Genomic DNA, 25104 nt, shown 5'->3' on the forward strand with positions numbered 1-25104 from the left:
CTTTCCTATCCACACATCTTCCACCTACATTCTTATGAGTCAAGAAAGTGACTTGGAATCAATTGATATATTTCTTTAATTACAATTAAGAAACATAGTAACGTACACTTAGTGTACACTATTATTTTTACAGTTCATGTATACAATACAATACAGGTACATACAATGAACAGTCGTATATTTACATGTACTTCTAAGTTCCAATGTAACATGAAACAGTTCTATCTAAATTCTTCAGAACTATTTTCATACATTTTTTTCTTCAGATTTCTTCATATTCAGTGATTTTAAAGATTTTTTTTTCTTCCCAATTCCTATGGTCCTACACTACATTATTCAGACTGCTAAAAGTTGCAGTTCCTAAGTTGTAGTCAGAACATTCTTTTTCCTCCATCCATTTTTTCCTTCAATTTTTACCAAGTTTTACAACAGCTCTGGTTGATGTATAGTTCACCAAGCTATTGAGACGTATTGAGAAGTACATGATGAATTAATAGAAAGACTGTTGCCTTTATTAAAATATCTCTTACATACAAAGATCCGGTCACCCATGCATACCGGTAAAGATGAATAACAATATTTTTAAAAGTATGAAATCAGCCATGCAAGTTCTAGACATTTTATTTTAAAATTAAGTCTAGTGTTTTACCTTCAGTGCTCAACGTACAGTAATACACTTTACTAGAAGATATTTAAAAGGGAAGCCTCCTCAACAAATAAATGCATATTTTATTGACTTTGCTTACTCTAAAACATTTACATGAAACTGTAGTATTAAAATGATGTGTAATTAATCAAAATACAAATTAGTGTCCAAGTGCTGGTTACAATCAAGGAATTTACAAAGTAACTACATGTCATGTACATGATCTGGAATGCAAGAATCTAACCAATAATGATTACAAGAACATAGAAAGAATACAGGAACATTTGGTATAACAATGCTGTTCATGAATACATGGGAGTACATTAACACATACCACCAAAATATATTTGGCTCTGTATGTTAGGGGTTCCCCATACCATCTCACTATATATGTTTACTCCTTTAAAGATATATTGTGTAGCATATCTGTTATACATTAATTACTTCTGTATACAGATTTAAAGATATAATGCAACTATGCAAGTATAAATATACTTTAAACAAAGGTTAAAAAATAACTTCTTAGAAGACAACCCATTGAACTAATAAAATGCATAGAAGAATTGTAAGTTAATTTTTTTAAAGTTTTGAAATGAAATCAATATTTTGTTCTCTAATTCCTTAACCCTTCTTTGTTGAGAAAGTGTGTGTGTGTGTGTGTGTGTGTGTGTGTGTGTGGGGGGGGGGGGTATTTCTTTTAATATCTAAAATAAACCCTTGTAACCAAATAACATTTGCAGACTCTAGTACTTTGTATGATAAATGCAATGGTCCAGTGGACAGGTCATTGAACCCAGGATCAGACCGTTCAGACGAGCAAGGGTTTAAGTCCCAATTGTGACACTGACATTCTATGGCAGAAGCTAACAAAGATTAAAAGTCTTGATGACAATTTTTCGGAGGGTTTATGAAAGTAACATTGATCATTTACGAAATTCATCGGTCCAATGGATTTCTCCATTTAAAAAACATTTTCAGGGCATTTCCATATCTCAGTTCTCAGGACATATCAATGTTCTATATGCACGCAATGTAAATATTGAATTCCCATACCAAAATAAAACATATATACTATAAAAATTATTTCCAACTCCATTTCAAATTACACTGTTTGCTTCTGAGGAACCATTCATTGTCATGAGAGGGGAAGACTAGATTGTGAATGAAAGAACACCAAGTACCAGCCCCAGCATTTCTGATGCATCATAGAACCAAACGCCCAAACGCTGGATAAATCTGGAAAATGAAGACAGAAAAAAAAATTCACAGATGCTACATACATGTTTTATAGTACAGAATTAAACAAATTATAAGTGGAACATCAGAAGGATGGCTTTACTTTTTAATCCTTTAATAAAAGATTTGAATTTAAAGAGGTTTTTAAGACTGGTGGCATAAAATGTGACCCCCTCCCCCCTACCACATTGAGCTACTTTTTATGCATACAGCAGAGCTGCCAACCTTGTGCGACCAAAAAAAGGAGTCATGATGGCAAAAAAAAGGAATTCAAGCAAAAAAAAGGAATTCATAAAAATGAAACTTACGACCACGCGCGACACACTTCCAATGCAGAAATGTTCATTCATTCATACAAGCAGGATTTTTTTTGGGGTGGTTATTGTGTTATTATCGGCATTTCATTCTTTTTGAGAATATTGTTCTTTTCAAGTATGTTTTAAATTTAGTTTTCTATTGAATTTGTGATCAAATCACCATTTTAGGGCAGTTGTTTGACGTGCGGTATGTTCAACAAAAAAACAAAAACAAAGAAAGAAGAAATGTAATACCATAATTTGGAGGAAAAAACAGAGTAATTCCGGAAAAAAGGAAATGGTTGGCAGCTCTGATACAGCCCTTTACATCTTTTACTGAGCTCACAGTGTATTTTCAGACTCACCTATAAAGAAGAAGAAAAACATCGGTGACAGACAGGTCAACGGTCAAAGGTCAGATGTTGAACCCCAGAGACCTCATGCATTCTTTATGCGCTTCAATAAGGTCACCACACTCTGCTTCTCCATTCTCCATTATGCTATGACAATAAAGAAAAAGGACAGTATCATAATATAATTAGGGTTTACTTTTTGCCACGGTAAAATCACATTTTAGCCATAGTTGACGAGCACACACGTACAGGATCAAAGGTCAATTTATGGAGCTCTCATTTTAAATAGGGTTACATGTGGACGGAAGCGAGGAGAGTCACCTTACCAAAAAGTGGAAACATTCACTGGTGTTAAGAGCAAGAATTTGCAAGGCAAAATCTGGTGGAGTTTCGGCTGGCTTAAAAACGAAAAACACACTCCACAGTACTTTACTGTGGTGTTTTTTTTCTTGACTCACATCCTTGTAGGGTTAAAGGAAACCAAAATCTTCATACTAAGCTACTTTTATTGTAAAGGTCAAGATATCTGAAAAATATCAGTGAAAATTTGAACAAAATCGGGCAAGGAATAAGGAAGTAAGAGCTTTTTGAAATTACTAGTCACTAGAGGGCGGTATTCAATTTGATGACATCATCTGTGGACAACTCTCCATGCCTTTTGTACATCAAATGTCATGTTTTTCCTTCTTTCTTGTGATTGAGATAATGTACTCCCCTGAAAGCAAGATATAGAATGCAAAATGATATTCTACTCCACATGTTATGAAGTCGGATCTAGAACACAAATAAATACGAAGAAAACAACAAAATTGTGAAATTTTATGTACTGAAGGCATGGAGAGTTGTTCACAGATGATGTCATCAAATTAAATACCGCCCTCTAGTGACTAGTCATTTCAAAAAGCTCTAACTTTCTTATTCCTTGCCCGATTTTGTTCAAATTTTCACTGATTTTGTTCAAATCTTTTAAAATTTACAATAAAAGTAACTTAGTATGAAGGTTTTGGTTTCCTTTAATGGAATCATTCCTATGATACTATGTTAAATGGGACCACTCGAATGTGAGAAAAACAGACAATAGGGGCTTTTCGTTTGTGTGGACGAGGACGGCGTTCACGTCCTCTAACGATGCAAATTGACGTCAGACACCCGTCCTGTTCACTACCTTATAACCCTTTTCGTTTTAAGTTGACACACGTTCTCTACACGATGACGTAATGGCCCCGCATGCGCTTATTCATTTTCTCCTTCTTTCACTTCTTATTTTGTTCTTCGTTTATTATTCTATTATACTCTCTCTATTTTACTTATGATATTCTTTGTTTTTCCTTCTTCCATCTTCTCTTCTATCTTTCCATTGTCTATTCTTTATCATTTTCTCTTTCTGTCTTTCCTAATGTTATTGTTGTTGTTATCATTCTATCATTTTTCTTTCTATCTTTCCTCATATTATTCTTTGTTTCTTCCTTCTATCATCTTCTCTTAAGTTATTCTTTGTTTTTATCATTCTATCACTTTCTCTTTTTGTATTTCCTTACGTTATTCTTTGATTTTTCCTTCTTTCACCTTCTCTTTATGTCTTTCCTTATGTTATTCTTTGTTTTTTCCTTCTTTCACTTTCCCTTCAGTCTTTCCTTATGTTATTCTTTATTTTTTCCTTCTTTCACCTTCTCTTTCTGTCTTTCCTTATGTTATTCTTTGTTTTTTCCTTCTTTCACCTTCTCTTTCTGTCTTTCCTTATGTTATTCTTTGTTTTTTCCTTCTTTCACTTTCTCTTCAGTCTTTCCTTATGTTATTCTTTGTTTTTTCCCTTCTTTCACCTTCTCTTTCTGTCTTTCCTTATGTTATTCTTTGTTTTTTTTCCTTCTTTCACCTTCTCTTTCTGTCTTTCCTTATGTTATTCTTTGTTTTTTCCTTCTTTCACCTTCTCTTTCTGTCTTTCCTTATGTTATTCTTTGTTTTTTCCTTCTTTCACCTTCTCTTTCTGTCTTTCCTTATGTTATTCTTTGTTTTTTCCTTCTTTCACTTTCTCTTCAGCCTTTCCTTATGTTATTTTTTGTTTTTTCCCTTCTTTCACCTTCTCTTTCTGTCTTTCCTTATGTTATTCTTTGTTTTTTCCTTCTTTCACCTTCTCTTTCTGTCTTTCCTTATGTTATTCTTTGTTTTTTCCTTCTTTCACCTTCTCTTTCTGTCTTTCCTTATGTTATTCTTTGTTTTTCCTTCTTTCATCTTCTCTTTCCGTCTTTCCTTATGTTATTTTTCGTTTCTTCCTTCTTTCATCTTCTCTAATGTTATTCTTTGTTTTTTCCTTCTTTCACCTTTTCTTTCTGTCTTTCCTTATGTTATTCTTTGTTTTTTCCTTCCTTCACTTTCTCTTTCTGTCTTTCCTTATGTTATTCTTTGTTTTTTCCTTCTTACACTTTCTCTTCTGTCTTTCCTTATGTTATTCTTTGTTTTTTTCCTTCTGTCACCTTCTCTTTCTGTCTTTCCTTATGTTATTCTTTGTTTTTTCCTTTTACCTTCTCTTTCTGTCTTTCCTTATGTTATTCTTTGTTTTTTCCTTCTTTCACCTTCTCTTTCTGCCTTTCCTTATGTTATTCTTTGTTTTTTCCTTCTTACACTTTCTCTTCAGTCTTTCCTTATGTTATTCTTTGTTTTTTCCCTTCTTTCACCTTCTCTTTCTGTCTTCCCTTATGTTAGCCTTTGTTTTTTCCTTCTATCATCTTCTCTTATGTTATTCTTTGTTTTTATCATTCTATCACACTTTTTTTCTGTCTTTCCTTATGTTATTCTTTGTTTTTTAATCATTCTATCAATTTCTCTTTCTGTTTTTACTTTCTGATTTACGCTGCGATGTAGCAAGATGACGTCATTCTGACGACGGGTCACTAGTTTTCTGACGAAGCTCAAATCATCGATGAACGGGTTCGCAAATGTGGCCTGACGACGCCAGACGACCCGACGCATGCGCAGATCGCGGAAATGACGTCACATATTAGACGTCGACTATGTCAACGTGACAAACGAAAACCCCCTATTATTGTGCTTGCAGTGTACATGTACATACATGCCCCTTTTATCAACATGAGTCATTACTGGAAATAAGTCTTCTTCACATCTGCACCTCATTCTCCAGACACTAGTTATTTCATTGACTTGAGTTGCGCAATTGAAAGGACGGCACAGGAAAAAATAGAATGTTGTTTGACCCCTTAACTTTTATTGTTCGCCATTTAAACTCAAGAAAAATACTTGCCACTTATTGATTTATTGAAATACATAATTGATTCATATATTTTGTTGATATGTAACATTATTAGTATTGTATTGTATCGTATTTCATTGTATTGTATCTGTGACACAGACTGTGTATGTTTTTAAGTTTGGGGTTGCTTGCTTACAAGTTTTTAACTTATATTTTTAGCAATCCCAATATTTGTTAGACCGAATTTTTCTGTCTCTTTCGTTCATTAGCCTCTGATTTGGGTAAGGTTGGAGAGGAGCCGACCTAGACCGAAGTTTCCGTCTCTTTCGTTCGTTAGCCTCTTATTGGGGTAGGGTCGGCTCTCTCTTTAGAGACGGAAACCGTCTATACACATTCCCTTGATAACGCCACGGCCATTTCAGGTCGTAGCGTTTTGCCCCCAAAATCCCCCAAAATGTCATTTTACCTCGTGCACATCCACATGTAAATTAGGCCTAGGCTATAATAAATCAGTTCCACTTACCAACTTGACTGAAATAATCAGTTTAATAGTCCCTTTTTAGGAAATTATGGGTCAAAATCGAAATCCATTTTGAAAATCTTTTTCAACATGGATTTCGATTTTGACCCATAAATTCCTAAAAAGGGACTATTAAACTGATTATTTCAGTCAAGTTGGTAAGTGGAACTGATTTATTATAGCCTAGGCCTAATTTACAATATAAAATGCACGAGGTAAAATGACATTTTGGGGGATTTTGGGGGCAAAACGCTACGACCTGAAATGGCCGTGGCGTTATCAAGGGAATGTGTATAGACGGTTTCCGTCTCTAAAGAGAGAGCCGGCCGACCCTACCCCAATAAGAGGCTAACGAACGAAAGAGACGGAAAATTCGGTCTAGAGCCGACCCTACCCAAATCAGAGGCTAACGAACGAAAGAGATAGAAATTTTCAGTCTAAGTAGATCTAGGCCCGAGATCTTTTGTAAACTAATGATTTCATTTGTAATGATTCCATTTTGATTTTATCTTTTGCCGAATTCCGAATAATTGTGAATTGAATTGAATTAAAATACAGTTAATAGAGTTTGCACTCCACTCTACTCCCGCATCCACATCGTATTTGATCTGCCCTGCCAAGGTCGCGAGCTCGAGCTCCCTTCACTACACACACACACACACGATCGCTTAATAGCAGTCCGTATTCTCGATCTCCCCCATATACTCAGGCAGCGGCAGTCGGAAGTCATCGGTGATAATCATAAAGCTTCACCGTCTCTGTTTTGTTTGATAGAAATTGTTGAAAACTTACCATGCATCTCGAACTTTCTTCGTTTCTGGACAAGCACAACACGGCTTCAACTTGGGCTTTGCATCCCCCTCTCCATTCACGGAACCTTCAATTTCTTTCTTATCAGGCATTTTCAACCGTTAAGTCTTATTACAGCGGTATTCTGATGCAATGCAAGGTTCGAGTGTGTTTAAAAACTGTTGCGTAATGAAAATGATGTACGTACGTACATACGTATACACGTGACTATAGCCTTTGTTCAAGTCACTTCTTCAATGACACCCAATTCTCTTCCTTTTTCTTTTCTTTTTTTTTTGGGGGGGGGGGGGATTTGAAAAAGTGCCAACAAAAAAGTGTATAAAGACTGCAATAAACTTTAGGCCAGGGAGGGCCCAAGAGAGCGGCGTTTAGAAAAATGAAATGCAAAAACCTTTTCGCTCCCTCGCATAATATCCTTCAAAGTGTACAAGTAAATATTGTAGAAAAGTGAAGTGTGAACAAATTATATTGCTTGTTTTTATACTATAGTTTTGCTAAGGAATGTTATTTTTTAATACCACAAAACTTCAAAACCTGTGAGGGGGTAGTCACTTCCGCCGCCTTCACCCCTCTCGTCCCTCGCACTGGGGTAATGATAGGGGCAGGCGCGTACGCAGGATTTTTTCAAGGGGGGGGGGGGGGGGGGGGTTTCAACATTTATAAATCGGGCCGAAAATTTCGCAACGACTCAGCCAGCCGTTGAATAAGCGGGGGGGGGGGGGGGGGGGGGGGGGGGGGGGTAAGAGGACACTTCTTTTTTTTTTTTGGTCTCGAAATTTGAAAATTTGACATTTTGCTCCGTTGGGGGTGGGGGGGGGGGGTAAGGTCAGCTTTTTTAGGTCAACCATGGGGAAAAAAAATCCAAAGGGGGGGGGGGTTTAGAGAAATTTAGGGGGGGTTTACACACAAAAAATTACCAAGGGGGGGGGGGTTAACCCCCCACCCCCCCCCCTGTGTACGCGCCTGGATGGGGGGGTTACAGGGGTTGCCCCAAAATTCAAACGTGGTTTATTTATGATTCGATACCAGTGCTTTACAAATGTTGCTGAAATGGCATGGTCCCTGAGCTTCCGTGGGCTCTGGCTCCTGGACCCCACCAAGGGCCCTAAGGCGGGCCCCTGACCGTAATTAAATGCTTCAAAAAGCCTGAGCTTCCGGGGGCTTTGCCCACTGGAACCCACCAAGGGCCCTAATCTGATCGTAAGTTAGTGCATAAAACCCCTTAGATTCTGGGGGGCGTGACCAATTAGTGACGTGCATGCCATTTTATAACTGGTATCAAAATATGCTTTTCCGACCGTAATTAAATGGCTAAAACACCTGAGCTTCCAGGGGCTCCGCCCTGGACCCTACAAGGTGGCCCTAAGGCGGGCCCCTGAATGCTCACCTGACCTTTATTAAATGCCTACAACCCCTGAGCTTCATGGGGCTATGCCCCTTGCGGGTCTTTGCCCCTAGACCCTATACACCAATTTACGTTCCACTTGCTTTGCTCGTTTTGCCCCACCTGATCGTTAATACATTAACCCCCCCCCCACACACACACTTTGAAAAACGTTCCTCGTGGCCACCATGTAACATGTAAGAGCGGGTACGATGTGGATTTTTTTTCTGCATTCCCCCCCCCCCCCCCGAAATTTTTTGCTTATTACGCCACTGCTCCCTCGTCCTCGCATTTCGTCCCCGGTCATGACATGAAATCGCCGCCCCTGGGGCTTCATTGCCTGTTTTTGGTATCTTTTAGAAGGTGTATTTTAAAATTTCTCTCCGTGAAGATTGTTTTCTCTCTGCCCGGCCCCCCCCCCCACTTTTTTTTCCTCCGTATTGTTTGCACTTTCGAGACTCTTTTTCTCTCCGGGCCGTACGTCAGCTGTGCGTCTCCTCCCTTTCTCTCTCTCTCTCTCTCTCCTCTCTCCCCCTCTCTCCCTCTCTCTCTATCATATCTTACTGATCTCGTTCATGTTAGGCACTCCAGTTACAACCTAAGATCCAACACTCGTACAGTTTTAGATACCCCAAGGTGTCGAACCAATGCTGGTAAGCAGGCGCGGATCCAGGATTTCTTAGGGGAGGGGGCCCAACTTTTTTTTTTTTTGCTCCCGAAAATTTGAGAATCGCGCGGCCGAAAAGTCGCTCAGGGGGGGGGGGGGGGGGGGGGGAGGTACAGAGCACAATTTTTTTTTTTTTTTTTTTTTTTTTTTTTTTTGCTCCCGAAAATTTGAAAAACGCGCCGGCCAAAAATTCGTTCAGTGGGGGGGGGGGGGGGGGGGGGGGGGGGGGGGGGGGGGGGGGGGGGTAGTGAGCACATTTTTTTTTTTTGATCCTCAAAAAAATTTCGATTCGCACCCCCCCCTTGAGCGCCAGGGGGGGGGGCCCAACCCCCAAAAAAGGTAAAAATCACGTGATTTTACATGATTTTTTTCTCAAGGGGGGGGGGGGCCCGGGCCCCCCGGGCCCCCCCCCTGGATCCGCCACTGCTGGTAAGCGGGCATTCATAGCCACTGCTCCAAAATCATGGAACAATCTCCCCAATTTTGTACAAACTGCTGATTCTCTAATGACTTTCAAAAAACACCTCAAAAACACACTTGTTTAACTAATGCCAGCTTACCAGCACTTGTTCTTGCTCTTCTATCACCTGTCTTACCCTTTATTTTGTTCATTCCTATATTGTTACATACATGTCTGTTGTTAAGCATCTTTCTATTTTGTTAATTGTTCATTGTATATGTTAATTAAGCGCTTTGTATCTACTTGTAGAAAAGGCGCTATACAAATGTTCATTATTATTATTATTATTATTATCATATAAGATCTTAATGCTCACTAATACGTGCACTGCATTGTTTAAGGTGTTTCCTATTAATTTATTACATGATATTTCATACCAACGATCACAGAGACTTTAAAGAAATAAACGCAAAGGCAAATTGTCCATGCGTATATGCAAGATACGCATATCTTATTTAAGATTCAGTATAATTTTTTATTTTTTATTGATATGATTATATTTATTGCATTACAACTGACACAAAGTGAGTATTTATAAAAATAATGTTGTCTTACTGTTTATATCTAGATCCAGCAAAAATCAAAAAATATATCTGTGGGGGGGGGGGGGGGGGTAGTGAGCACTATTTACTATTTTTATTTTTTTTGCTCCCGGAAATTTGAAAATCGCGCCGGCCGAAAAGTCGCTCAGTGGGGGTGGGGGGGGGGGGGGGGGGGGGGGGGGGGGGTAGTGAGCACATTTGCACCCCCCCCCAAAAAAAAAGCTAAAAATCACGTGTTTTTACATGTTTTTTCCCCAGGGGGGGGGGGGGGGTAGTGAGCACATTTGCACCCCCCCCCCCAAAAAAAAGCTAAAAATCACGTGTTTTTACATGTTTTTTTCCCCAGGGGGAGGGGGGGGGGGGGCCGCCCCCCCCCCTGGATCCGTCACTGGTTTAAGGTGACATCCTGTAAACAATTTTATTTTAATGGTCACAAATGGTCAGTACGAGACCAATGGAACGAAAGACCGACACCCCAGCCACTAGACCAACAAAACAAATAAATACATAGAGTATAGACAAAATAATGACTCTTCGGATAGTTATCGGTCTCATATACATGCGTCGTAGGTCTAATAATAGTGAACCCTCTGAAAAAATGGCTAAGCTGCCCATGTTCGAGAACGACACTGTTGGTATAGTTAGCTGTTGGTCCCGCGTGGGCCGTCAGTCTTTCTAAAACGTTGTCAGTGGAGGCCTATGGGACCAGCACAGTCGGTCTCGTGAGCTTTCGGTTTCTTGGACCATAGTCGTTCAAGGTAATTTCGTAATTATTTTCTCCATCATTGCTGCATTTTCCTCAGGATCCGTGATTGGTTGGTTCTTGTCCATTCTATTCACATTAGCATCTATTGGGATAGCCCAGGGTTGGACATCGCCTGAGCCGATGACGAGAAAGACGAGGGCACTGATGAGAATGATTGCGACAGTGATGATAAATACAGTCCTCCATCCCGCAGGATCGGCCTGAATGAACGGGAGAGAGAGAGAGGGAGGGAGGGAGAGAGAGAGAGAGAGAGAGAAAGAGGTAGTTAGACAGGAATTGCATTATTTTGCGTCATTCAATTCCATTAAAAAGTTGTGTTAATTTTGTTCTTATATGTGAAAGTATATCTTTCGACCCACTCTCCTGGAATGATGCCTTAATTATCTAGAAATAGGGGATTTGAAAGAAATCTTAATACATGACATAATGGTGATTTTTGTACAATCTATGCAATTAAATAACAGTTGCGCACGAAGCGTCATTTCGATTGTGTTAAACCTTCACCATTCTAGCATGTATACAAATAATCAGCGCATGCATCAGTTATTACAATTATTCTTTACGTCGTTCATGATTTCCTTCACCTTTAGTACCGTGTTACTTTCACATGAAGGGTCAAAGGCCGAACCAGTCACTGACGTCGCCCTACGTCAAACATGACGCTTTATGAACAATGGGATTTGGTCCTATATCGCTAAGTAAATATATTTGATTATGATAGACCGCATCGTGCGTGAGGCGCCTTTGTTGACGTAGGACTGCGTCAGCGACGTGCACGGCATTTGACGTGTCATTAGTGTTGACGTACTGGCGCATGCCTCCGTTAGCTTGATTAGGGTATGCCTATAGTTAATAACGTAATTATAAAAATGACGCATTGTGTGCGACAGGTCTAAAGCGCGTAGCACACGAGGCGGTATTTCGCTGACGGCGAATAGCGTCGACGACTGGCGCGGTCATTGACTTGCGAGTAGGGAAAAGGCATATCGTAACCAAAGCTAAGGAAACACGAGCAGCTCAAACAATGAGCTTGATAACTGGCGCTTGTCTTTCGGGGCTTGACTGGCGCAGGTATACAGCGCAGCTCGAAATGACGCATCGTAAAGGTGTTGTGGTCCACCTAGTTCATACGTCTTTAGACTGTGAACCACAGGGTACGGGATTCGAATTATTATCGCTGAACTATTATTCTGTGACGAGACATCAATCTACATTTTGTGGCCATACTCCATCCGGCCCAGGTGAGTAAACTGCTACACGGTACACCCTATACTTTCTTAACATGCTCGAGCACTGTATAGTGGCAGCCGTGCTAAAGCTAGGTCCAGGGATTGTAATATAAATGGAGCGCCAGCAGTGGCAATGTGCCAGACATGAGCGCTACACAAGACTCCGCCATTAAGATCATTATTATTTTCGCGTGCAAGGGATCTAAGAATAGAATGGTTACGACTGGATCGCACCTGATCCTCAGTAAACACTGCCGTCACGACAGGGGCAATGAATCCGGATGTGACACCGATGGCGTTGCCGATGCCGGTTACCGTGCCGGAGTAGCTGGGCGCGATGTCCAGAGCGTTAACGAAGGCAGCTGAAAACACCAAGCCCATTGCTCCATACATCACACTCATAAGTATAACGATGAAAGACGTGTTCCTTTGCACGACGAAAGAGATCATCAAAAAAACAAGCAGCCATTATCAGTGCTCCTGTAAAACGAAGAAGAAGAAAATGAGAAAGTTATATTGGTGGAAAATGCTGAAGAAAGATTGTTGTAACTCTTTGAAAATGCAACAAAAAAAAAGCACTGAAGAGAGAGTGCGAAATAGAGAGAGAGAGAGAGAGAGAGAGAGGCGGGGTGGGGGGGGGGGCAGATCCAGATAGGATAGAGTGTGTGAAAGTGTGCATTGAAAAAGAGATAGCCTATGCATACGTACACACATAGACATAATATATATATCATTTCTCGTATTTTAGTGTATTTTCTGAAATATCGCAACCCCCTCCCCCTTGAGCGCCAGGGGAGGGGGCCCATCTCCAAAGACAGGTAAAATTAACGTGTTTTTCCCCTTTTTCCCCCACGGGAGAGGGCCCCCTGGATCCGCCACTGCATGGACCAAGTCTGAACATGTACCTGGTCTGAGCATGCATGGGTATGTGCGTGTCTGTGGGAGAGGGAGAGAAATAGAAAGAGAAACTACTCTACCTGAACAAATTGTAAATTTCCGCACCGATGTTCTACTTAGGATATTTCGACCAATCAGAGCGTCTGCTATGGATGACGCAAGCAGTGAGATTATCCACTGACACACATATGGAATAGATGTTAGAAAGCCGACCTGTAGAAATAAAAGTACATGGATGTGGAATGTAAAAAAAGCTGAAAAATGAAATGGAATTAAAAAAAACAAAAAAACAACAATTTTAATTCAATCGAAACAGAAGTTTCGGAAGAAATGTATGAGCCATTGAACGGCGACTTAAGTTATTTAAAGGTGAAATTCAAAGAAAATCACAAATATGTCAACTAATGTATCACTAGAAACTGGTAAGTTAACAGATGGCCATCTTACAAGTTTTAGGTCAACTACATATCGGGTGATTTATAAAAATACAAATACAACCACCGCCATAGCAGCTGGTATATACGAGAGATTTGCCGGAAAAATAACGATGTTATAATGACGTCACTATATGGACCAATACTACCCAAGCAGACGACATCCCATAAAGAATGAACAGAATTGCAAAGCTATTATTTGTCAAAATTATAATGAGTTTAGTGTATATAAATGTAATGGCATGTCAAACCATTCAAAAGGGGATATGACCCAATTCTGATAACTAATTTTTTTCTTGTAAATACACAGGATAGGGGTTAATGAACAATCAAAGAAACCAGACTTTCAAATTGAAAACCCCCGGAATGATACTAAGGACAGCATTTGTTCCCTCTTAGAACGCCGAACATACCGCGGTGTGTGCAGCCGAATATACAATGTCGTTTTATTTTGTTTACAAGCGACAGATTCCTTTATTTTTGTATCGCTGCATTTGTCATCAAAATAAATCTTTCATTTTTGCATTTTCTTTCTTATGTAAATGTATACGATTCTTTGTCATGATGTAATGTGTTCCCTAATATTTTGAAGCGCCTTGAGCATTTAATTAAAATGGATAATGGCGCTATATAAATCTCATGTACTATTATTATTATTATTATAAAAACATGCGCTGGGTTTAGAGTGAGGCAATAGATTATACATTTAGCCTGACGGTAGTGTAGTAAGAGAAAGAACTTAAGAGAAGATGAAAACACAGGCACTGAAAATGTGTAAGATGTCATGGGACATCGTCTGCTTGTGCAAATCATGTCCATACTGTGATCTCACACATCTCAGCAGCGTTTGGAGAGCTCTTCAGGTGCTATGCCGAGGCTGTATTTAAGCGTTTTGTAATTTATAATAATCATTACCTCGAATGTTTCCAAGCATTGAATTTTGATAACCTTGTCGAATCAAAGTTTCAACTTTGCAATAATGAACATAAAATTAGTTTTAAATACAATGAAAGCAAAACACTTTTATATTCTCTTGAACGAGTCCCCCCCCCCCCCCCCCCCCCCCCAAAAAAAAAAAAACTCGATCCGGTGTCATTGTTTTGGCAGGAAATACTGCAACTACCGATCAATTTTGAGTGGAGGCGTGTATTAGATTTTAAACTTTAAACAAGATCAAAGACAACAGAGTTCGACAATTTAATTTTAAATTGCTTCATAAAGTTTTACCCTTCAAAGATAATCTGCATAAGTGGAAAATCACATCCGATATGCTTTATTGTAACGAACCAGAACCGTTTATACGCATTTTGCTTATAGATGTCGCCAAGTCGCACTCTCATCGTCTAGTAATGAATTGTTCCAAAAATAATAATTGGTTTTAACATTGACGACGCCGAGTCTCTGCTCATGAATGTACTACGTTTACGCACCGTATGTAATTTATAAGGTTTTTATGCTTAATCAGTTTAGAAGTAAATCCTTCAATAGTCATTCAATTTGGATGGCTTTCAAAAGCGATTTCAGGTTTTACGTCATTTGGCAATACGAGACCAAGAAATAATAATAAGTAATATTACGATGTATCTGTCTTAGTTAAGCTTTTAACGCATTTCTATCCATGCTTTGATTTTCCCTTCCGCTTTGTGTTGTCTCCCCTATCTTATTTGATCAGTCTGTTGATTTCGTATATATATATTGTTATCACACTCTATATGCAATGTTGTTAAAATGATATAAAGTAATACAATGTCTCGTTTGAGTAAAAGAGAGAACAAAAATGTAGGTTTTCATTCGTTGACTTGAGTTGCACAACTGGAAAGACGCCACGGGGCCGGGGGTAAATTATAACTTTGGTTGACCCTTATTTTTTTGTTGTTCGCCGATTAAATAGAACGATGAACTGGCTAAGTGAAATATACAGGCATTTATTTTAACAAGATTTAAAAAGCGGAGGAGGGCTTTTGTTTGAAGACAATTTCAGCTCGAAAAGGCATTATCCCTTAGATATAATTACATGTAAACTTAAAAGTCAAAGTAGCTTTACATCTAGTAAAGAGGTGTTGCGTAAGAAGAGGTGGGGATGGTGCCCTCCCCCCCCCCCCAACAACAACAAAAAAATCAAGCGCCTAATCATTTGCATTCTCTACTGTTATTGCCCCTTCCCATTTAAAAACTCTGGTGACAGCCCTGATATCAATGATAAAAAACATGGGACTTACAGACAAAATATCAAACCCCAATACGTGTTTGAAATAGATAGGGAGATTGCATGCCAGGCTGAAGTAAACAAAACCAGTGCCGAAAAAGACTACGGTGAAAGCGATGAACGGTAAGGAGAGTAAGATGGACCGGATAGGCACCTTCTTATTATCCTAGAATGTGGGAAGAAAATTCATGAAATGAAGGAAAAAATGATAACAGTGATAATGTTAATCCTGTTGATAATAGTTTATTTCTTCATATTTTCATACATTTTCCATATTTTTTAAAATGAATCTGAGGGTTTTTAGTTTCTAAATTTTTCCCGTCCGATTTAATAAGTTTGGTTTTTCTTCATGAACGTTTTTTTCTTCTCAACCTTTCATTTGAAGAGATGGAATATCGAGTGTTGACACGGAGTTAAACCTCAGTTACACCGCAAACGGACTCTAAACCAATTCTAAACGGACCGATCCTTTCCATTCGGGGTAATATTTTTTTTCGGTCTATTGTCAACATAAGGCCATTTACACATCCCAAACACTAATTTGAAAAATCTTCGTTTTTTTTTTTTTTTTGGGGGGGGGGGGGGGGGGGGGGGGGGGGGGGGACTTCCATTTACACTACAGGGGCGGATCTAGCTTTAAGCCAAGGGGGGGGGGTTGACCAAAAATATTTCCAAAGATCGCGCCGTTTTACTGTTTAACTTTTTTTTCTTTTTCACTTGGCCGCCGAAAACACCCCCCCCCCTAGATCTGCCCCTACACTAGAGGAAAAAACTCATAAAAACCATCGAAGTTTGCTTATAAATGCATCTGTACCAATTTTTTAGTGAGTAGTGCGCATGCACCACTTTGTCGGTGCCCTGCATGCGCTTCCACGGAAGCGAGGAGAGTCACGTGGGCAAATATAGATAGTCCATATTTGTTTTATATACCTCATCCTTTTTATTGATTCATGATTAGGTCTAGCTGTAGGTCTAGATCTAGCTCTAAAAACAGGAAACGAGATCAAGAGGAATTTACTAACCCAAATAAGAAAAATACAACATCAAGTCCAAGGCAAGAGTATTGAATTCCTACGCGCTGCGCGTAACCGCGCGATTGCGGTAGCCTAGCAACTCAACAAATTTGTGTGCGCAACTAAGTCGCGGGAGGGGTTTGGGGTCCTATCCCAGGGTTTGATAGTAGCTATCAACCCCTCTGACGTAATGATACTTGATAGATCGAAATGCTCCTTGACATGTGATATAGTCTTGACCAATCAGTGAATGACAATCTATGTATGAGGTATATAATTATATAATATTGACTGGCCTTGAGGGGTATATCAGAAATATTGACCAAGCTCAGATCATATTGCCCCGAGTCGAAAGACGAGGGCAATATGGTCTTAGCGCGGTCAATATTTCTGATATCCCCCGAAAGTAAAGCCAGTCAATATTTTTATTGTTATTAAAATCAGACATCTAGAGCAAATACAGACATCCACCATGACAATCTCAAGAACTGAACAAACTTTGTCAAACCAACACTTTGCATCCAGTGCTTGACAAAATTTTCGATGCACTACAAACAGTGTGTATTTGGTTTGATTATTACGTCACAATACAGTGCGCGCAAAGTGCGCAGGTTCTCGTACGCATAATATTAATAGATGCGCAATGAAAATGCGAGACCGTGGAAAATACCAAGGTATATTTTCACTCGTCTCTACACGCAAAGTCAATACGCGCAGGGAGACCAAGGAAAAATACAAAGAATATACCCCTCCGTTCCCACTGCTAGTGAAAACTAGGGCAATACGGTTTTGTAAATGACCAGCTCAGATGTTTGATACGGGTAATAATATACAAATATTGACTGCTCATGAGGATGATGGTGGGAACTATCACTCCCAAGGTGGCGTATACACCGGCCCTTCTATCACCCCCGAGGCGTAGCCGAGGGGGTGTTAGAAGGGCCGGTGTGAACACCACCGAGGGAGTGGTAGTTCCCACCATCATCCGATTACAGAGCAGTCCATATTTGTTTTATATACCTCATCCTTTTTATTGATTCATGATTAGGTCTAGCTGTAGGTCTAGATCTAGCTCTAAAAACAGGAAACGAGATCAATAGGAGTTTACTAACCCAAATAAGAAAAATACAACATCAAGTCTAGTCCAAGGCAAGAGTATTGAATTCCTACGCGCTGCGCGTAACCGCGCGATTGTGGTAGCCTAGCAACTCAAACAATTTGTGTGCGCAACTAAGTCGCGGGAGGGGTTAGGGGTCCTATCCCAGGGTTTGATAGTAGCTATCAACCCCTCTGACGTAATGATACTTGATAGATCGAAATGCTCCTTGACATGTGATAAAGTCTTGACCAATCAGTGAATGACAATCTATGTATGAGGTATATAATAATTACTAGACTTTGCATTTACACTGCAAAAATCGGTGAAACTTCGAGAGGCGTTTAAAAAAACCACACTCCAGAGGTGGATTTTTCTATTTCGATTTTTCGTCGTGTTCGCCTGTAGTTGCTTACTGGCTATGCAATGCAAGTACCGGCGAAACACCAGAATGTGAGAAAATCAACGATTTTGTATTGCAGTGTAAAAAACTGTATAATAATGTCTCATCGGTGTGACTTGGGTGTAGGCCTACAGACTAACGTTAAGTTCTGGGGGTGTTTCACAAAGATCCTAAGTTGAACTTATCTCTAAGTTGGACTTAACAATAATGGAAAGCCGTTAGCATCTTTGAAATTTTCTGTAAAAGTTATTTTAAAAGGCATAAAATTGTTGATTCAAATCATTTGTATTTTCTATTGTCAAGGAGATTTCAATGTTCTTGATGTGGAATTTATGAAAAGTCTAAAATACATGAGTTTTTGCTTTTGAATACATTTTATTTAATGCTACGAATGGCTCTCCATAATTTTTAAGTCCAACTTAGAGATAAGTTCAACTTAGGATCTTTGTGAAACACCCCCCCCCCCCCCCCCCCCCCTGGTCATGCAATTGCTTGTAAAGAAGAAGATATGTGGAAGTGATTGGAAAAGGTTGATCATGTAGCCCATAATCAATGTTGTGTATTGAGAAGTTTGGGAATCATCAAAATGATTAGAATTGGCCCAGTCTGGGTGAAAGTCACATGCACTGTACACATACATGTGGCATGAAAGTATGGTCCACAACCATTAGCTGTTACGTGTCATATATTTTTAATATAATATCATACCGATTTTTTGGATCTCGTTGTCTCGATATAGACCAGTTCTTTCCTTGTAATGAATGGATGTTGACTGGGATCCTCATACGACGTTACTGCCCAGAAAAAGGCCCATGTGATATTAAGACCGCCTTTGCAATACAAACAAAAATGAATGGAAAAAAGAAACGGGCATTATTTTAAAATTTAAAAACAATTGATCGAATTTGTGACAACTGTAAACAATTTTTCTAGAGTAGTTTGTTATCAAGGTTGGATTTCCCTTTAACAATGTATTCATTAAGCGTAGATGAAATGTCTCTTTGTCATTTGTCCATTTGTCAATCGAAGAAAATTCGAAAAACTTCAAGTTTGTGTTTTTCTTCCCCATGAATACAAATTCCAATAAAAGTAGGCATGGTGAACTAACGATCATAATAACAAACCATCACGACAAACCTTAGATAATATAACTAATAACAATATATACACATTTTATTTTAATATAGCTTATCAGCATTTCCTTGGTGACTATATTAGAGCTGTATTGTGGGCTTCTTCCCTGTTTCCTTTTTTTATTTACCCTACAACGACGCAGAATGCAGAATGATTTAGTCATTACATAATAGTGCTTAACAGAAAAAGTTTCTAAGCTCTTTACATCGATTAAAAAAAATATGGTTCATTATACAATTCATATTAATTTATCACTGTCTCTTACCGAAAAAGTAGAAGCTAGCAGGCCATCCGAGTTTAGCACAGATTATTCCAGAAAGTGACTGACCAATGGCAGGTCCAAAGGCAAACCCTGAAACATGAATATTCAGTATATATACAAGATCATGATCAAGAATATGACAACAAGAATATTTAGTACACAGCAGATATGGATCTGGAGTTAAATCAAACTTGCTATGGGGGTACAGGGATGGAACTGCTCACATATATTTACTGAAACTCTGTCTTTGGAGGATGCCGCCCCTCTCCTTTAACAATTTGTGTAATGTTCGCACAAAATGAGTGACGGACAAGGCTATTGATATTGCCCGATTTTAAATTTATGTTTTTCTATTCAAAGGACGTAAGTACTGAAAAGTAGAGCGAACTTAATCGTATATTCCCACCTGCTACAATAAATGTCATCATTCGCGTTCTCTCGTTGACTGGTGACCAATTATTCACCATGGTGTTAACAGCCGGTAAGATGAAACCCTGTTTGAGAAACGACAAAAATCGCTTTAATACTGGAATTCATTACATGTTTTAAATTGTAACGGGTCTGTGGAGGAAGATATTTTTCTTAGGGTGTCCATGCGTTATACCTGTACGTCTGTGTAAATGCGTTTTGTACAGTGATAGTGTAAAATCAAGTTTCCTGTCACCTTCAAATTTGTTTCAAGTGTCAGTTATTGTTTCTTTTCAGCAATTATTTGACATGACAGAGAGAATAAGTAGGCGATCCACGTTGCACAAAACACGTTACATTTTTGTGACAAACCCAGTGTGACGAGGTGGATGATTGGCGAGAACGTACGTGGACAGGATTCAATACGGACCGCTTGGCATATTGCTACCCAGGGAGAGCCAAGTTGCGCGATAGTATCATTCAAAGATTAAAGAAAAGTGTTAATTGCATGTATGTAAATGGCCAAATTTGAGGAAAGTTTCCTTTAATAATAAGATGACGGTGGGAACTGCACCCAATGTCCATTATTCTTGACCTACAGAACACACCCGCCTGACCCTTCGCTATTATTTCATCTTTTATGTCACCGCATTTGGATAAAGTCCATTTTTGTGGACCTACATAAGACATCTAAAAATCTATCACATTCATGTCAAAGATATGTTATTACAAATGAAGTTTAACGATGGACTGATTGCTTATTTCGGTATGCTAGCATTGCTGCCTTTACCAACTGGTTATTTCTGTATCTTACTTCAACTTAAAACGATCACAAAACATTTAAAGAAAAATCAACCCTTTTTAAAATAAATATTTAAAAAACCTGACAATCATTGCTAAGCCTTGTGCGCTATCTTTTTAAATGTGCGAAATGACAAAGATATATTATCCGAATATGGCTCCAATAGGCAACACAACAAGGTAATGAAATTGCTCTTCAGTTGCTTTTTGAAAGTGTTTACGATCGTGTTCTAGCAGACAAACCTCTGAAATACCGGCCAGAAAACGTGTTGCGAAGAAGAGACCAACGCTGGATCGAGCCGCTAGCGGTCCCAAGGCATTCAAAATGGCGCTTCCACAGGCCCCACCAAAAATGATCCACTTTCCTCCTAGCTTGTCTGCAAGCCATCCCGCTGGAATGTTACCTAAGGTATACCCGATGAAGAAGGCGGCCAGGAGGAGACCTTGGGTGTGACTGCTCCAGTTAAACTCGGTCTCTTCTTTATCAATCTCCTGGGAATAAGAAACATGGACATAAATCATTACGCAGGAACATGATCCAGGATAAAGGATAAATTGGAGCCAATAATAATAAACAAATGAATAAATATGAATAAACTAAAAAGAACATAAATATTACCTTTGAGTCAGTATTTTCACTTATGTTCCAATCATGCATCTTCATGAGTGCGTTGTCGAATTTCGCAAGATAAGATCCATTCATCGGCGTTTGCGAGAGTAGCAGGTCCGATGAGTTGAGATGACCACTCCCAGCCATTATCGCCATGGCAACGCTGATGTTGAACCGCATCATCTGAACGGTGGCTATCCCCAGAAACGCCATGCAGGCAAAGAGGAAGCGGATGGAGATAAGACCTTGTGGAATGAATAGAAGAAGAACATAGGCCTACTGTAAGTTATAAGTCCAAGCTATTTGTCCCATATGTTACCGACCACATTGAGGATTTGAGTATTTTTTAATCATTGCACAAATTTGATATCACTACCAGAACTATGCCCCCCCCCCCCTCCTCCGGGGTCGGAGGGACCGCATTCATGTTACCAAAATCTACGGTAAAGGGGTACCTATCACGCAACAAAGTGTTTTCTTTGTATTATTCCTTATAATATTGTACTAATTTATGCAAATGAAAATGCGATAAGTTTTATTCACCATGCCAAATGGGAATACTAACAGTACATGTGAAAAGATGGGCATACAACTGCAACAAAAAAGATGCATCTAAAAACTCTGTATATATTATATGGGAGAGTTTTTTTTTTTTTTAATCGAATTTACAGTGACACACGATCGCAAAATGTTACATAACATCCAACCTTTGACCCGGTGTGCGCAAATTTTGGTATTAAAAGATGCGCAAGATTATATAAGGAAAAAATATTTTAGCATTGCGAAGTAATCATGAAAATAGAGGAAGGGGAGGTGGCTAAATCAGCTTCAAATAGTCTTTTTAGGGTTAATATCAAAATAATAAAATAATACCAATATGGGCATTAGTTGCCATATAACTGCTCGACTTCTTTTTGACTTCTATTTCCGCTAATGATGAATCAAGCATGACGGATTTGTCTGAAAATATAGTTTCCTTATTATGGGTATACGCAGACAGATTTGGAATACCGATGAATACTAACGCGAAAAGCACGTTATCTCTTTTTGTTCACGCATTGGTCTAAATATAAAATTGCGGAGGCGAGATTCCCTAAAAGCTCGAGGCTTGTGATTTGGACCTCATAAAGAGAAAATTAAGACATAAGTTACAAAACGTTACATAATAGTGCATATTACATAATATAAACGAAAATAATAAAAAGGAAGAGAGAGGAGAAGAAAGAGAGAGAGAGAGAGAGAGAGAGCAGGTGGAAAGGGGGGGGGGGGGGGGGGAGGGCGACGTTTGTAATATGTGAGTATAAGGACTACATTGAAAGAAAAAAACTTTTTTATTGTACGATTAAAGAAAGAGAGTAAAGTGCTAATAAGCAGAATCGTGATCGTTTAAGAGGTATTAGAGAAATAGATAAACAAAATATTCTCGGTTATTAAATATAGCGTTTATTGATTTTCACCATTGGTGTTTGTAAGCGCCTTTTCAGATATAAGCCTTCCATTGTAAATTGTACAGACCGAAACCATACACAGATCTGTAATGCAAACTCTAAGAATAAGCACCGGTTATTTATTAAAGATAAACATACATTTTCAAATAGCCTATTTATTCAAAAAAGCGATTAAATAATGAAAACAAAGCATGCCAACCGTGAGGGAAAGATACTGATAAAAGTGAGCAATTCAGTTTAACAACTGGGGCGCCTTTTTCAAGTTTGGAAGAATTGACGCTTGTTCTGAATAATTGTCTTCACAAGCCGAAGATCCGTATATATCATGATAAGGCATCATCAAAGCAATATCCCCGGCAGTAACATTTATGGCATAAAACACGGACAAGACCGAAAAAAATATTACATTACCCCTATATATCTGCCTAGTGTTTCTTAAACAATGAAACCCAACTTTCTCCAGCAACATCTCGTCAAAAAAACTATATTCTATATCGGAATACATCATAACAAATGAAGTTTCATTCCCTTTCATATCATGCATATATATGATATCATTATTGTGTTAATTGAACCTGGGACCAGTACTAAAACCATTTAAAACCAACTCAGGAGTTATACATTAATAACTCCTTGAGCCAACCAACAATGTAAATTGATTTGCGCACGAAAGAGAAATATATATGCACATACACAACGAATAATCATTAATAGGCCATTTTCGTAATGTAACCAAATATAATGCATTCGTCTTTGTAGAGTGCCTCAATATTACTTCATTCAAATTTATTTATTTATTTATTTATTTGAACATATTCATCAGGATAACAAGATCAGAAAGGACTGGTTTACATTCTGGTCCTGAATATTAAAAGCCTACACTAAAACATCAAAACAAAGTAATCATACAACTATAATGAGAATTGTTAAAATACTCATGAAGTCATGATAAAAGTATTTAGTGACCATAATCTTGAGTAAAAACCAAGTCAAAGTTACATGATATTTAATTAAATATATACAAACACAATAACAGAATCAAATTATCAACTAATCTATTTAAAATCAAAACTCTATCACACTACAAAATGAACTTATATCATGAAGTATCAAATTAAACTTAAAGTAAAAAGAGCAAAAACAACGATGATATTATTCATAATTTGCTGAAATAGGTTTTCTTATACATGTTTTTAAAACAGTCGATGAATTGTGCATTTTGTAGGTTAGAGGCTAAATTATTCCAAACTTTGCCGCCTTTGTAACGTAGACTATTCTTGAAAATTTCGATTAGGCTTGGGAAGAACAGTGGTAGGTCTATGGGAAGAACAACACTCATTGAGCATAGTAGGCCTGTGCCTACAGGCTCATTGTAAGCAAACAAAAAGTTGACCAACTTACCTTCCATAGTAGATCGAGAGCTTTTCTAATTTATACCAGCGTGTAGAATATCAATGATAGATCTATGCCATGGAGATATAAACTATAATAGCATCATCCCTGATACCGAGCTTGGCGGATCGACGATGCAAGTGTTAACACTTTTTGCTTCTCAGGCTTTTCCAAGAGACAACGCGGTGTAATAAAGAGGCCAATGATTATCTCGAAAAAAAAGCTTTCTAGATAATACCATAGCTATGTATTATATCTAGATAATACGCTGTCTGAGATTTTGCTCAGCGACGTACAGACGGTAGGCAATCTTTTGGAACCTGTAGAGGTTTGCGCACGTCACTACGTAAAGGAAATGTTGACGCCCCCTAATGAATATGCATTATGCTTGTGCCGACACGGCGTGTGTACTGTCCGTACACGCTGTGCATGCATATCTATCTAGGCTATGACAGCACATCTGCACTACTGATTCAAGCAAGAATTATATGTATTTCACTACACTTGTATTGTTTTGAAGACATTAATTGCATCTATACTTGCATCAATTAAGTTAGTGCATTTCTAAATTTGTATTGTACTGTTGTGACTTCATACTTGCATCAATATAAGTTGTTGCATCTAACCTGTTCCAAACTGCATTTTGCGTGTCCCAAATTTATATCTTTGTCATGGTTGCATTGTTTGCATCAATCAAGTTATTGCATTGTACATGTTCCAAGCTGCATTCTACGTGTTTCAAAATTTCTATCTTTCGGTAATTGTATTGTTTTGACTACACACTCCAATTATTTAAGTTATTGCATTGTATATGTTCCAAGCTGCATTCTACGTGTACCAAAATTTCTATCTTTGGGTAATTGTGTTGTTTTGCCTACACACTCCA

General features: G+C 38.6%; 1 protein-coding gene across 2 annotated transcripts; it reads right to left on the reverse strand.

Annotated features, from left to right (window-relative positions):
• Nucleotides 1-12357: 12357 nt before the first annotated feature.
• LOC587737 (sialin) lies at nt 12358-24514 on the reverse strand. 2 transcript variants are annotated; one of them, XM_030995493.1, is made up of 9 exons: nt 24228-24514; nt 21388-21623; nt 21012-21260; nt 19966-20053; nt 19563-19649; nt 18872-18993; nt 15665-15817; nt 13092-13224; nt 12358-12594 (listed from the first exon to the last, which is right to left on the reverse strand). In XM_030995493.1, exons 1-9 carry the CDS (start codon nt 24232-24234, stop codon nt 12464-12466), a joined length of 1206 nt encoding a protein of 401 aa, XP_030851353.1. In that variant the 5' UTR covers nt 24235-24514; the 3' UTR covers nt 12358-12463. The 2 variants fall into 2 exon arrangements, with proteins under 2 accessions (XP_030851353.1, XP_030851354.1); XM_030995494.1 differs by lacking the exon at nt 15665-15817.
• Nucleotides 24515-25104: the final 590 nt, after the last annotated feature.

The sequence above is a fragment of the Strongylocentrotus purpuratus genome, unplaced genomic scaffold (genome assembly GCF_000002235.5).
Source record: "Strongylocentrotus purpuratus isolate Spur 01 unplaced genomic scaffold, Spur_5.0 spur5_scaffold_21, whole genome shotgun sequence".
Classification (NCBI taxonomy): Eukaryota; Metazoa; Echinodermata; class Echinoidea; order Camarodonta; family Strongylocentrotidae; genus Strongylocentrotus; species Strongylocentrotus purpuratus.